The sequence below is a fragment of the Sceloporus occidentalis genome, unplaced genomic scaffold (genome assembly GCF_023333645.1).
Source record: "Sceloporus occidentalis isolate IW3139 unplaced genomic scaffold, rSceOcc1.0.p SCAF_3, whole genome shotgun sequence".
Taxonomy (NCBI): Eukaryota; Metazoa; Chordata; class Lepidosauria; order Squamata; family Phrynosomatidae; genus Sceloporus; species Sceloporus occidentalis.
The window spans coordinates 110,700,353-110,714,752 of record NW_028316983.1 but is presented as its reverse complement, the minus strand read 5'-3'; the positions used below and the strand labels follow the sequence as shown (position 1 = coordinate 110,714,752).

Here is a 14,400-nt window from a genome sequence, read left to right as displayed (position 1 = left end):
GTTATGCAATTTATTATTTTGTAAGCCCAAGAAGAAATTTAGAAGGGATTTGTTTTTGCCTTGCATATCAATTGAGTATTACTTGCCAACAAGATCAATTTAACACCAGATACTTGTAAGCCTTGGCAACATGCCTATTTAAGAGTTCAGCCTTGGAAAGCTTCCCAGGATTGGAACAACTGAGGGATGAGCACTTAGGTCATCTGTACAATATGCCCAAATCAAAGTTTGTGAATTGTACCTGTAATCTGAACAGTTGCATATCCATTCCCTTTTCAACAATGCTTTGAGTTGCATGTTGTATTAAAAGTGTTCTGTCTGTTATGTTTTTATCCTGTCAATTATCATTCTACATAGCTCATTAATATTTCCTTTCCCCAATAGCTTTGCATAAATAAACATGGCCTACATCCAGTCATTTGACTTGTTTTTAACCATGAGATCAGTTTGCACATGCTTGCTTACCATTTGACTTCAAATGATCATTACTGAATCTTTCAAAATCATTAAAAAAACCCACTTCTGGAGGAAATTCCCTGTCACCTCATGTCACTTCAAACATGACACTTCTCAATAATAATAGCTGTGGAGCACAAGAATGTGAGAAATTTGATATTTTAGATTTATAAATATACTGTCGTTGTAATGTGGGATCTGGAACATTAACTGGAAAACAGCAACAACAACAACAACAAAAAAAAAGAAAGAAAGGAAAGGAAAGGAAAGACTGCCTTTCAAAGCAACTTCTGCTGTTATAATCAAGCAACTGAAATCACCTATTCTCTATAAACACACCCTCAAGCTTGAGAAACATTGTTTTTAGACGTCAGGGTTGTCACCTTTAAATATGTAGTAAAGCAGGTAAGAAAAATGCTAGTTTATCAACTACAGAATCCATATTTATTCTCCTACATATAGGCTGGAGGGAAATCTAGTGTGAGGGATAGCGGCAATGGGAGGAATCAGAAGAAAAGCTGCATCTGAGTGCCCTACATGATCCATTTTTGGGGTGCTTTAAAGTATATACTTAACACTTTAAAGTGCACCAGACAGGTAAATTATTGTGGAGCCATGTTTGCCTATAGTTGCCCTACTAAGTTTACACTTAATGGAAAACTGTTTGCTTCTATTTAATATGTGATATGTCACAAAGGTGGAATAGATTGCCTTAACTAAATACTTTCTATCAATAAGCATAAAACTTAGTTTCAAAGTCCAAGCTCAGTGACTTCATCAATAAAACAATTGGGGTTGCTAGTTCTAGTTCTTATACCTCAATTTGTTATATCAATATTTGAGATTTACATTTTATATATGTAACAAAATATGAATGCAACCCAGACAAAGAGATGATGCCCTGCTTATCATAAAACTAACCAACCAACCAAGTTACCCTTATTGTTATGAGATGAAGTGCAAGATAATCTCGTCATTATAGAACACACGTTGATTTAGGCTTAGAGCCAACTGTTAGCCTCATCTAGAATATGCCAATCAAATTAATGGGAACTTGGCATGTCAACATTTATGTAAGCTCTGTTGTTTCAATGGGTCTATTCTAGTTGGAAGTAATATTTAGATTGAAGCAGTCTTCCTTCTTCAGTTTTGCCCCAACACTAACCTTTAAAAATCCTGTTCCATGGCAAAGATTTGTGATTGTATGATTGCTATTTTCTTCTCTATACTAAAAGAAGAGCTAAAGGATATTTTGCACAAAAGCCACTGTTTTCAATTTAACATTGGCAGTCTTGCCTCAGATAGTTTCTCGGACATAATTAAACAAAAATATAGATAAATGCATCTCACGCAGATGGTACACTGATGCTTTAATTGTAATTAAGTAAATGTTTTGCCATATCAAACAAACAAGCAAAAAACAAAAACAAAACAACAACCCAAACCCAATAGGAATTAATTTATCTGTACAAAATACTGAACTCAGGGGAAAGGGTCTTGTTTTCGCCTCCCACTGCTATGCTATGCTATGCTATGCTATGCTATGCTATGCTATGCTATGCTATGCTATGCTATGCTATTTAGATGGAGATGCTTTTGGTACTGAAGCATCCAGTATTGTGAACACTCATGGGAGCCTTCATGTGATACATCTCAGTGATAAACTTACCACCATAGAACAACTCTGATCATGTCTAGAGATCCCTTGGTAGCCTTTGAGCATATTGCTGTGCAAAATCTTTCTGAAGAAAGGTGGAGATAGCTTTCACCCATGCTTTGGGATCTCTGGGACTGCTGAAGCTCCACATGTTCTCTGGATACCATAACAGACATTTGTGGAACTCTCAAGTGAGCACAATAATAGCACTAGCCGCTTTATTTATATACTGCCTCATACCACACTAAACAGCCTCTAAACGGTTTACAACTGTAAAGTAATTGTCCCCATCAAGCTGGGTACTCATTTTAGCAACCTCAGAAGGATGCTAGGCTGAGTTGACCTTTAGACCCTGGCTGGGATTTGTGAGTCTGTGAGTGAGTGGCTGCAGTACTGACATTTAACCACTGCACCACCAGGGTTCCATACAGTCCTTGTGGTCAGAACAAGAAGTCTTAACAAATTCATTGTGTACATTAGGCTCTTGGGATCCTGTTCAGTAAATCTATCTCTGTAAAGTGGATTTGTATCACAATTTTGGTTTGAAATGAACAAAACAAAGATTGCATATTTTAAACAGTTGTATATAAGCACTAAGCCAATAATTTACAGCTTTATAGTGTGCTTTTGCAGAACATTCCCATACCTTTATGGCAGTGGAAGCGATCTGAATATGATGCAGTCTTCGTAGTGTGCTGTCTCTGTCAATGAAGTAAGAGGCTGCCAGTTGATGCAGTGTTTCCAAAGTCACTGTTGTACTGTTAATGCTGGGATCGCTTGTTTCTGATCTCTTACTCAGCTTCCGCTTGTCCACAAAAATTGTGAGCGACTCTTCTCCTGTGCAAGGAAAGAATCAGACAATAAGTGAAAAATGCTTACATGATTTCTCCAATGTGCTACAACCAAAAGGCATCCAGTTGAGCTCTTTCACAGGCGATAGGAGAGAACAGCTGCTTTATATTTAGAAGGCCTCAGGTTCAATTCCTGATATTTCCACCTAAAATGATGCTAAGAAATAGGGATGAAAAAAAAAAGCCCACTGAAGACCCAGGAGAGTCACAACCAGCCAAAACAAACATCACCAGGCTAGAGCTATCAGATATTTCAGTCAATATATCAATCTCAGCAATTCATACTTGCATTTGCATGATTCCCCAGCCATGTGTACCCAAATGGTGACCAAGCACAAACAGGTTTTAATAGAAAAGTGCAGACTATAAAATGATGACCTAGTTAATGTAAAAAAATATGGAGGAAAATCTGTGTGTATTTCTGTGGCTGTGCAGGGATAATTCTTGCAAATGAAGTTTTAATATACATTTGGAGGTAGTTGCTTCTGTCACACTTGACACATCACACAGGTGAATCTGTTCTCTATCTGCAGCCTACAGAGATGAAATAGGCTTAGAAGATGACATAAAGAATAGCTAACAAATGGATCTGATTTGGAAAAGAACTATTCAAGGTTGTGAGTGTTGAAGGACTTTAAAAAAATACAGATTAATCACAGTATGTGGCAAAATAGAGGGAGGAGGAGAGATTACTCAGCACCATGACTGTACAACAAGTCCTACAAGCTGTAAGAAACAGTGCTTGCAGAAAATCCCACTTGCTCCGAGCAAAAATGAAGAGTGTGCAAGTACCTTTTTCTCTGCTGTTCATAGGGGAAAAAATCCCCATATAATCCAATAATTGGTTCATAGGATTAGTAGGCTTTCTAGGCAAATGTTTTTACTCCAGAAGTGTCCTTGTCTCAGCTAGACATTCATCAATGAGCAGATTATAGAATGACCTTTGAATAGTATTTTTTTTTAATGTCCTGACTAATCTTAAAATATGCAGGTCATTCCTTATTTTGGATTTAATTGCTCATAGATATGCAAGAATGAACACACGAGCATACACACTAACAGGGACAATTTGATAGGCTGCATATTAGGAATCTGGACGAATCAGGAAATTACAGAAAAGAGAATCCAGTCTGGGGGTGGGTCAAATCTTTAAGGGAGCTGTCCAGGTGGCTGAGTCTATTTTGGAAATAGTTAATAGTTCCTTTCAAGTTCGGACTAAAATCCAGAATAGATGCATCACCTCACTGACATGAAAGCTGCCACAGTAATGATAAAATATGTGTTATGATTTACTCATTGTTTTATCACCCCATTTCACATTGTTAGCTGCCATATAGACTGGAGAGGTGAAAGGAGAGAAATACATGACAAAATGAAACTATGAAGATTATCCATGTGGCCTTCGTCTTGATCTATTCCCCTCCACCTTTCCCATCATTATTGTCTTTTCCAATGAGTCCTTCCATCTCACGATGTGTCCAAAGTATGACAGCCTCAGTTTGATCATCTTGGCTTTAAGGGAGGTTTCCGGCTTGATCTGCTCTTGATCTGCTCCATTTGTTTTCCTTTTGGCTGTCTTCAGCATTCTTCTTCAGCACCATATCTCAAATGAATTAATTTTATTCCTACCTTCTTTCTTAACTGTCCAGCTCTCACATTCATACATAGTAATAGGGAATACAATGGCTTGTATGATTCTAACTTTTGTGCTGGGTTGTATATCTTTGAATTTTAGAATCTTTTCTAGTTCTTTCTTAGCCACACTCCCTATTCTTAATCTTCTTCTAGTTTCCTGACTGCAGCCTCCATTTCTATCAATGTTGGATCCCAGGTATGGGAATTCTTTTACTATTTCTACTTCTTCATTGTATAGGTTGAACTTGTGAAGGTCCTCGGTGGTCATTATTTTGGTTTTCTTTGTGTTAAACATTAGCTTTGCACTTTCCTCTTTGATCTTCCTTAGTAGGTGCTCCAGGTCTTTGAGGTTTTCCCTTCCACTCCACCTTCTTCTGTGTCCAAGCCTATTTTTCGTATAATATGTTTTGCACATAAGTTGAACAGACAGGGTGAAAGGACACAGCTTTGTCTGACCCCTTTGCCAATTAGGAACCATTCTGTTTCTCTGTGTTCTGTTCTGACAGTAGTCTCTTGTCCTGAGTACAGATTCCACATCAGGACTGTCAGATGTATTGGCACTTCCATGTCTTTAAGGGTGTTCCCCAGCCTTTCATGATCTATGCAGTCAAAGGCTTTGCTGTAGTCTATAAGGGACATGCTGATTTTCCTTTGGAATTTCGTTGTGCACCCCATTAGCTATCATATGTTTTCAATGTGGACCCTAGTGCCTCTTCCTTTCCTGAATCCCGCTTGAACCTCTGGGATTTCTCTCTCCATGTATGGTTGGAGTCTATGTTGCAGAGGTTTGAGCGGGATTTTGCTTGCATGGGAGCTCAGTGCTATGGTCCTTATAGTTGCTGCAGTCTCTTACATCTCCCTTTTTGTGGATGGGGATATATGTTGATTGCTTCCAATCTGTTGGCCAATCTGTTGCTTTCCATATCTGTTGACATATGTTGGTTAGCACTACAGTTAATTCTGTTCAATGTGTATTGCAGCAGTTCAATTGAAATATCATCTGTTCCTGGTGATTTGTTTTTCACTATTCCTCTTATTGCAGTTTCAACATCACTTTTTAGAATTTGGGGTTCATCTTCATATTGCTCTTTGTTCCACGTGTCCTTCATTTTGTTATCTCTTTTGTATAATTCTTGTGTGTATTACATCCAACGTCTTTTTAATCCTTCTTGGTCTTGAAATATTTTATTTTTATTGTCATAGAGTATTCCAGTCCTTGGCTTGAATTTTCCTTTTATTTCTCAGATCTTGTAAAATAGATCTCTTGTTCTTCCCTTGTTGTTGTTGTCCTCTATTTCTCTGCATCGGTCATTGTAGTAATTTTCTTTATCTTTCTGCACAAGCCATTGTACTGTTGAATTCATAATTCATAGTTCCTATCTCCCTTTTGTTTTTCTTTGTCTTTTCTTTATTGCTTGTTTTTTCCCCCTGTTATCAATTGTTTTTCTCTTTTTTTATTTATTGAAAGTGTCTGTCTGCATTCTTGTTTTATTATGTCCCTGGCTTCGGACCATAGTTCCTCTGGTTCTTGGTCTATTATGCTTAGGAGTGCGAATCTGTTTCTTATGTTGTCAGTAAATTCTGTTGAGATATTATTTAGATCATATTTTGGTATAATCACTGTGACACACACTTTTCTGGTAACCACTATTTTTTAATTATTTTTTTAGATGACAGCACCCTGGGCCTTTTAACCCCCCCCCCCCAACCACCACCACCACCAACAAATTGTCACAGACCCTTTTAAAAATGCTTTGTTTCAAAAGGCTTTATATTGGTAACATGGATGTATATTCAAGCTGCAGACAAGCTTTTACTTAATTAATATCAAAACTTTATTAAACAGATGCTCCAAACAAAAGATACTTGTATATGGGTCAATAAAGCAACTGATGTTTCGTGCACTTGTGTTACTTGTTTCACTTGGTAAGTTTACTTTCTTAGTTTTAACTTTGTTACAATGACAGTTTCCTTATACCATTCTCCTCAGAGTATCAATGTTACTGTTCTCAAGGACATTCACACAGTCCTTCTTCTGGCTTAGTTTCCTTAAGCCTAATTAATAATGCTGCCTCTTAGGCTATTCTATCCCACAGGATCTCTCCCTACAATAACCTCCTCATATGGAGTTCTTTATTGGTTACAAGTCCCTCACTTCTGGACTTTATCCCAGTTCCTCCATGGAACCCTCAATAATCTGTCCCTCTCTGGACTCAGCAAGACCTTATCTGCATTTTCAACTGTAATTAACAGAATTTTCATCTCCTCTCAGTCAGCTGTCTTGACTGTCTGTTGATAGCCTAGCCTCAATCTGCCTATTCTCTACAATCACTGGTTTTGTTTTCTTCTTGAGTCTTACTCTTATTTTTGGCATGAGTAATTCATGATCTGTGCCGCAATCGGCTCCTAGTCTAGTCTTGAAATACTGAGAGGTGTTAAGTCCTCAGAGATAAAGCATATTTATACAGTTATGGGAGAGGGACAGGATGAAATAGGACCTAGAAAGATGCAAATCATGACTCTTGTTCTAAATTTTCAAAGGGACAAAATAGAGGTCATTGATTTGTGAAAGTAATAAATGTGCTTACCAAAAATCAGCTTCGCTTGATTCAAATTTCGAAGACTTTTTGTTTGATTGTTTGTTTTACGGTCAGTCCTCCATATCCATGGATTTTTTTAATTCATGGATTCATGCATCCATTGTTTGAAAATATTCCAAAAAATATAAATTCCAAAAAGCAAACCTTGACTTCATCATTTTATTTAAGGGGCACCATTTTACTATGCTATTGTATTTAATGGGATTTGAGCACCCATAGATTTTGGTTTCAATGGGGGGTCCTGGAACCAAAGCCCAGAGGATACCAAGGGTCTGATGTATATGCAGTAAAAATGGCTCTCATATATATATATATATATATATATATATATATATATATGGTGTGCCATGAAGACATTGTCTTTGTTCATATTTCTGCTAATGGATTTTGATTTATGAGTATTATTCAGTTTTGCTGTTTCTCTTGCTAGTCTTCCTTTTTAATTTCCTTGTTCAAGGACCACAGTGTAAATACCTTATGTGTCTGTACAGGAATACTGAAATGTTCTGCAACTTGTTTTTGCCATTTCTAATATCAGAATTGTATTCATTAATTCTCATGTGTAGAGATTGTCCTCTTTGTCCAATGTAGCATGTAAAGAGGCATTGTTGGCATAAAATGACATGTATCACATTGGAGGAAGAGCAAGTAAATGTATGTTTAATGCTGTGGGTGAAATTATGGCTCTCTGTAATATTGCTTCCAGAGTAGATGTGACCCTCATATAAGATGCAGCAGCCTTAGGGCTAACCATGTGAATTCTGAAATTTCTTTTCAATATTCACAAGAGAAGTTGACTCTCTGAAAAATTCCTCCTGGAATCAAGGTGGACATTTAAAAAATCCTATGATGAGATAATTTAAAAAAAAAAAGCTGGGGTTCTCAGGGAAAATAATTTAAAACATGGTAATAATAATTTAAAACTTGATAATGCTCTCATGGGAAAATAGTTTTTGTGTCATTATGGTGGGTAGTTGACCATCCCTGATTTATAGTATCGTGAATTGAAGCACCTGGGATCTACAGGCTAATGGTTATTCCAGCTCAGACATCAGAAGAGCTGTCAGACCCAGAAAAACTCATAGGAGTGAAGGGAAAAATATGCACAAAGGAAAGGTATTTTTACCATACATCAAAAGAGTCACAGACAGAATAGGGGAACTAGTGGGGAAACACAACCTCTGAATGATCTACAAGCCAACCAAGAAAATCCATCAAATGCTGCACTCAGCAAAGGACAGGAGAGACCCTCTACAGCCGCAGGAGTTTTCTTGTCCATATAGCTGTGGACAAGTCTACATAGGGACCACCAAACATAGTGTTCAAACATGAATCAAGGAACAGAGTGGGTCAACCAGAAAAACCAGCAGTAGCAGCACACTTTATAAATCATCTAGCCATAAAATGATATTTGAAAACACTGAAATTCTGGACCATGCGAACATCTATTAGGTCAGGATGCACAGGGAAGCCACTGAAATCCACACACACATAAACAACTTCAACAGGAAAGATGTAAACAATGTTTACCTTAAAGGAAACAAAGACCAAGCAAGTGCAAATGAAAATCACTCAAGGTGAGAGGGCTTCCCAGCAGACAATGGTAATTAGTAAATGGATGCCTCATAGGCCTTGCCATTCAACAACAGAACAATACACAGATTAACATGTAAATCACTTCCTCTCAACCAAAGGTCACACAGTATAGATACCCCACTAACTTCCATGCCAGCATTCTCTGAAGATGCCAGTGACAGCTGCTGGTGAAATGTCTGGAATAAACTCTTCTAAAACATAGCCTCATAGCCCGAAAAGCCAACAAAAAACTATGGATGCCAGCCGTGACCGCCTTCAACTTCACATATATTGTGTGTGTTTCTGTGTAGTGTGTCTAGCACATTTCACTTCATGACATTTTGATCTACTTACTGCTTTCCTGTGTGTGTTGTATGCCTTCAAGTCATTCTAACTCATGGCAACCCTGAGGCAAACCTATCATGGTGTTTTCTTGGCGAAATTTGTTCAGAGAAGGTTTGCCATTGCCTTCCCCTGAAGCTGAGTGAATGTGACTTGCCCAAGGTCATCCAGTGGATTTCATGGTCAAACAGGAATCAAACCTTGGTCTCCAGAATCATAGCCTGATGCTCAAATGACTATGTCACACTCCTACTTTCTTTTAAAAACGAGGAAATAAGACATGTTGGGGGGGGGGGGGCTTAACATATTTTTTGTCTTAAATGATGAAAGAACCTATGTCTAGAAAAAACCTTTAACAAAGCCAGCGCTGCTATGAGATGCTATGGAGACAGAAGGGACTGTCATTTTCTTAATCTTCACTTGCAGAAAATGAATTAAAGAAAGCCATTCTTTACATGAATCAAAGGTGTTTGACAAGATTGTCCGGCGGGAAGGCTACACAATCACAGGAATTATCTTTAATATAATCACCCACCAAGGGATAAAACAGTTTTGCTCAATTGTCACTTTTTCGAGGTTGCCTAGGTGGGCAATTCTGAGCACTAATTAGCTTTCCTGCTGCATAATTCCTACTCCTCCATCTCTAGATCTCTCCACTGGATTGTTTCCTTGCCCACTCAGCCTGTTATCAAAGAGATGGTATGTTCAATCCCCTCCTCCAGTTCATTTACCAGTGTTGCACACATTGGCATCACTTTTCAGAACAGCATGTAAGAATTTAGGTATGCTATTTCCATTAATACTAATGGGAGCCATGTGGCTATAGCTATATCTGAACTCTCTTGAATATTTTTATCTCCCTGTTGCCAGTCTCTGGAAGAAATCTTGATTTCAAAGTAGACAAGGAGGCTTGTTAGCTGGACATTATACCCAGAATTATTTGTATCTACCTTTTATTGTATGTTGGACAATTTTAATTATAAGAATCCTCCAGAAAAGAAAAGAAAGGGACAAAATATCAGCTTTGTTTGTGTGGTCGTGGGGACAAAAATGATAGCCTTGCAGTCCATAAACTACAATTTAATGCAGAATAAAGACTTTTGGCTGAACCTGGAGATCTTAGTAGTAGAACAGAATGGGGATCGTAGTCCTTCCTTGTAAAATCCACTTTCAGCTAAAGCAAGGGTCTACACAAACAAATAATTTTTAAAGAACTGTTTTTGAAGAAATAAGTTGGATATCAGAATCAGTACACATCAAACCTTCAAGGGGAAAGTGTTCCATAATTAAAATACCACAACTTACATGTGGTGCTATCTTCCAGAGATGCATTTGGGCCTCCAATATGAAGGGCAGAACTGATGCCCTTAAGCTATGAACTTGGTTCTTTAGAGGAGAGGGGAGTAAAAAGGTTGTATGCAGTCAGGCAGGGTATTTTTGTGATCCATTGCAAGGTTCTTCATGTTTCTAAATCCCACCCCCACAATTTGGGCAGGAATTACATTTTTATATCTTCAAAAAGGCCAAGCATTTTAAACAGATTTTTATATATGGGGAGGCCTGGACAAGGTTTTTTTCCCAACAGGAAATTATTGTTCAGCCATTTTATGTTTGTATCCGGTTCTAAAAATGTGAGACAAGTACAAAAATGTTGTCACCACCAATTATTATGGATCATTTCAAACCATATTTTCTAGGAACCCCACAACCACACAAACAAATTGGCATTGTAGGAACTGCAGGAAAAAAATAGAGAGTGTGGTGCTTTGGAGTCCTACTGAGATTGATGTAGCTCCCAAACTTCTGATGGTTACCCATCCCTGCTGTAAACTGAGTTAAAGCCCCGCTCCCATGAACCATGCACCATGTTTTTATCTCATCTGGGATGAGCTTCAGTTTATTGACCCATCCAATAACTGATTTCAAATGCTTGTTAAGCACTTCTACAGCTGAATTTGACCAAAACAGAAGAAAAGGAGGAGGAGGAGGAAAGCAAGGAAGGAAGGAAAGAGGGAAGGCAGGAAGGAGTAGACCTGCTGAGTATCACAAACATGCTGATGATACCTAGTCTCAGCTAGTGGGTGATCTCATAGCAGCTAGTGTTAAAGAAATACAATCCTTGCAACACCATAGTCCTCCAGCACTTCCTCCTGGAAGTGGCCATCCTGGCAAGAGTGGAACAGTGAAACACAGTTCCTCCAGTCCCCACCGTGACTGATGGCACTGAAAGTCAGTGAGAGGACCAGGGGAATAGGAGAGCTGCAGTCCCTCATCCTTCTTCTGGCACAACAATCTATCAAGGCAACAAAAGACATTTAATGCCAGTGATGAGAAACTAGATTGGAATTGATCTAATTAATCAGTGTCATCCATGAGAGGGTGGCATATCATGGCAATCATTCACTCAGACACTTTGCCCCTACGACTATCTGTCAGTTAAACCAGAGAAGCCTCCTTTAGGAATAGCCTCATGACTTCCTCCTTTAAGACAGTTGAGGCTCCTTCCTCTTCGAAGGAGTTATTTACTTTATCATTGTAACCAATCAATACAAACAGTGTTATGAACCAAGAAGGGCACAATTTGAGCAAACAGGTGCTTGGACAAACTCCTCGAAGCACTTTGCTCAATAGGGCCTAAACACCCAAAAGTCTATGACTAGATAGTGCTCTAGATACATTGGTGCATTAACTGGCATTTCTGCAAAGAAAGGAGCATCCATGTCACTGTGGGTGTGAGTGATTTTACTTGCAAAGAGCTTAGCTGAAAAGCCAATACTCATTGATTAGGATGAATTAATTGATGAATTCCTTTTAAAATCATGCAAGCATGTGAGTACATATCCATATCTATGTGTTGAGTATGTATGTAAATAAATAAATAAATAAATAAACCCTTTAAAAAAATCTAGCCTCATTAAGTTTCATTATTGAAGTCTACTGAAATGAGATGAGGCAAAATATTTATCACTTTACAGTCTCTTCAACAGTTCTCAAGGAGCCATCTGTATTAGCCTTTGGCTTGGATCCAGTTTTAGTAATTATGACTACTAGTGAAAAATGACTTAATACCCAAAGGCATCAGTTTCTGTAGTGTCTTGGTCAACCCTGGTTGATACTTAGGTGGGAGATCACCAACATATACCAGGTGCTTTAGGCTTTATTTCAGGGGGAGGACCTGGAAAACCACCTCTGAGTATTACTTGTCTAAGGCACGTTACAGACCGCCCCTTTGGGGCGGCCTGTAGGCGCTCCTTTCCCCGCCGGATCAGGGCCTCAGCTGCCAGAATGGCAGCCTCTGGGGTCCCGATCTGCCGCTTTCCAGGCCACTTCCCCGCGGCCTGGAAAGGGGTGTCCTTGGGGCTTCATGCCCCAAGGACACCCAACGGTGGCGGGGACAAGCAGAAAGGGGCCGCTTGGTCCCTTTCTGCCTTGCGTCGCTGGTGCAGCTGTCTAAAGGCTGCGCCAGCGACACAAATCCCGAAAGGAGCTCCATTTTGGAGCTCCTTCTGGTGCTGCGAAAAGGGAGCTCTATGCGCCCTTGTGCGACACCAGTACGTCACAACCGTGTCACCTCATTTGGAGGCGGCGTGGTGGTGATGTAGCAATGGCGGCCCCCGTGTGGAACGGGCGCCACCATTTTGTATGGACTTGATCCGTACTAGGGTTAGGGGTGTCCGGAAAGGACACCCCTTTCTAACCGTAGTACGGACCCAGTCCGTACTATTACGCCCGTCTGTAACAGGCCTAAGAAAACCCTATGTAATAGATGGAGCTGCCAAAATATAACAGGTAAAAATGGCACATAGACACATGACAACTAGTGAGTCAAGGGTAATTTGTTCATTCTTATATTTATCAAAAGATTCATCAAGTCCATTCAGTGAGGCAGATATTTGAATTTCAATTCAAACATGGGTGTGCATCTACATAATGCACATAATGGATTCAAGCCCAGACTTTTAAGATACAAGTATTCAAAATTCACTGTCAAGAAGAGGAAGAATGTCGCTTTTACTTTCTCCTAGATTATTGTTTTTGCTGAGAGTTTATAATTTTATTCTATCAAATGTATGAAGAAATTTGTGAATACTTATTTTTTTAAAAAAAAAAATTGAACCCAATGAAATGCTAATCAATCCCTAGTCACATCACAACAACAGTGCTTAGGAATGAAAGTATTTCAGACTTTCTGCTGCACATTGTCCAGTGATGTGGATCCTTGTGTAACTGAGGGAAATCTGATCACACCATTTGGAGGGGCTCCCTGGAAAAATACAAGGTGTTTGGGTTTCTGCTTCCTCTTTTGCACTGAAAGTGCTTTAACTGATCCTCTGCCTTAAGCAATCATAGCAAAAACATGAAATAAAAATGTAACTAATAATAATAATGAAAAAGAAGGAGTAATTTGGGATAGAGGGTGCAGGGAGCTATTCTGGTATGGTGACAACTTGGATCTAGGGACTGAAAAAAACTTCTTTTGATTATTGCACAGGCAATGAATAATTTGAAAGGTTGCTGCCTGTTGAATAATGATTTAAAATTTTGTACATTTATTTCACACATATTGCACTTTCTCTCTCCCAAATTACTTCTACCCCTTCCATTCTTCCTTATAACATTTATGTAGAAGAACAAGAGACTCTGGTGAGCATATAAACTAAGGAAACTTACAACTTAGTACAATCCATGCAATTTGCACCACTAAGTTTGACATGACTTATTTTCAAGTGAACAAGTGCAGAATAGACGTCTAGAAAACTTATTTTGTCTTTCATTTGATTTGCCTTTGGTTTGAAAACATATAAAATCTGTTCCATAGATGAGAAACTTTCTCTTTCAAATTTAAAGAGAGAACATAGGGATAACCACACAAATAGGGAAAGATGGGGAAATGTTCTCCTCTGTCACAAAGACAGTTATTTCTCTCCCGTTACACAAATTTGTTCCTCCTGTCAAGTTCACATAGTGGAGCTGAAATACTTATTAAATGGTAATGTAAGACCTTACCTCCCAGGGTAGCTGACAGCAGGAAGTGTGTCCCATATTTCTTGATAAGATTTTCTGTGATCTGCTGAAGAGTCGGTCTGCGTCCTAGTAGTCTTATGTTTCGGAAAAATTCAGGGGCGAGAGGCAGTGGGGAGCCAAGGAAGTTCTTTCTCTCAACAGCTAAGTTGTTTACTTTCCAACGACCAAATTCCCTGGAAGGCAAATAAAAGAAATAAATATTTTTTTAAAACAAATTAGTCAAAAATTAGCATTTATACACTATTTTATTGCCCACTGT

General features: G+C 38.7%; 1 protein-coding gene across 2 annotated transcripts in view; it reads right to left on the bottom strand.

Annotated features, from left to right (window-relative positions):
* BRINP3 (BMP/retinoic acid inducible neural specific 3) overlaps positions 1-14,400 on the bottom strand; it is a 308,838-nt gene that overhangs the window by 127,771 nt on the left and 166,667 nt on the right. For both annotated transcript variants that reach the window (XM_089515811.1, XM_089515810.1), the window contains exons 3-4: positions 14,124-14,314; positions 2,760-2,950 (exon numbers count right to left, since the gene is read on the bottom strand). In XM_089515811.1, the coding sequence (XP_089371937.1) occupies positions 2,760-2,950; positions 14,124-14,314 (382 nt within the window). The remainder of the gene's footprint in view (positions 1-2,759; positions 2,951-14,123; positions 14,315-14,400) is intronic.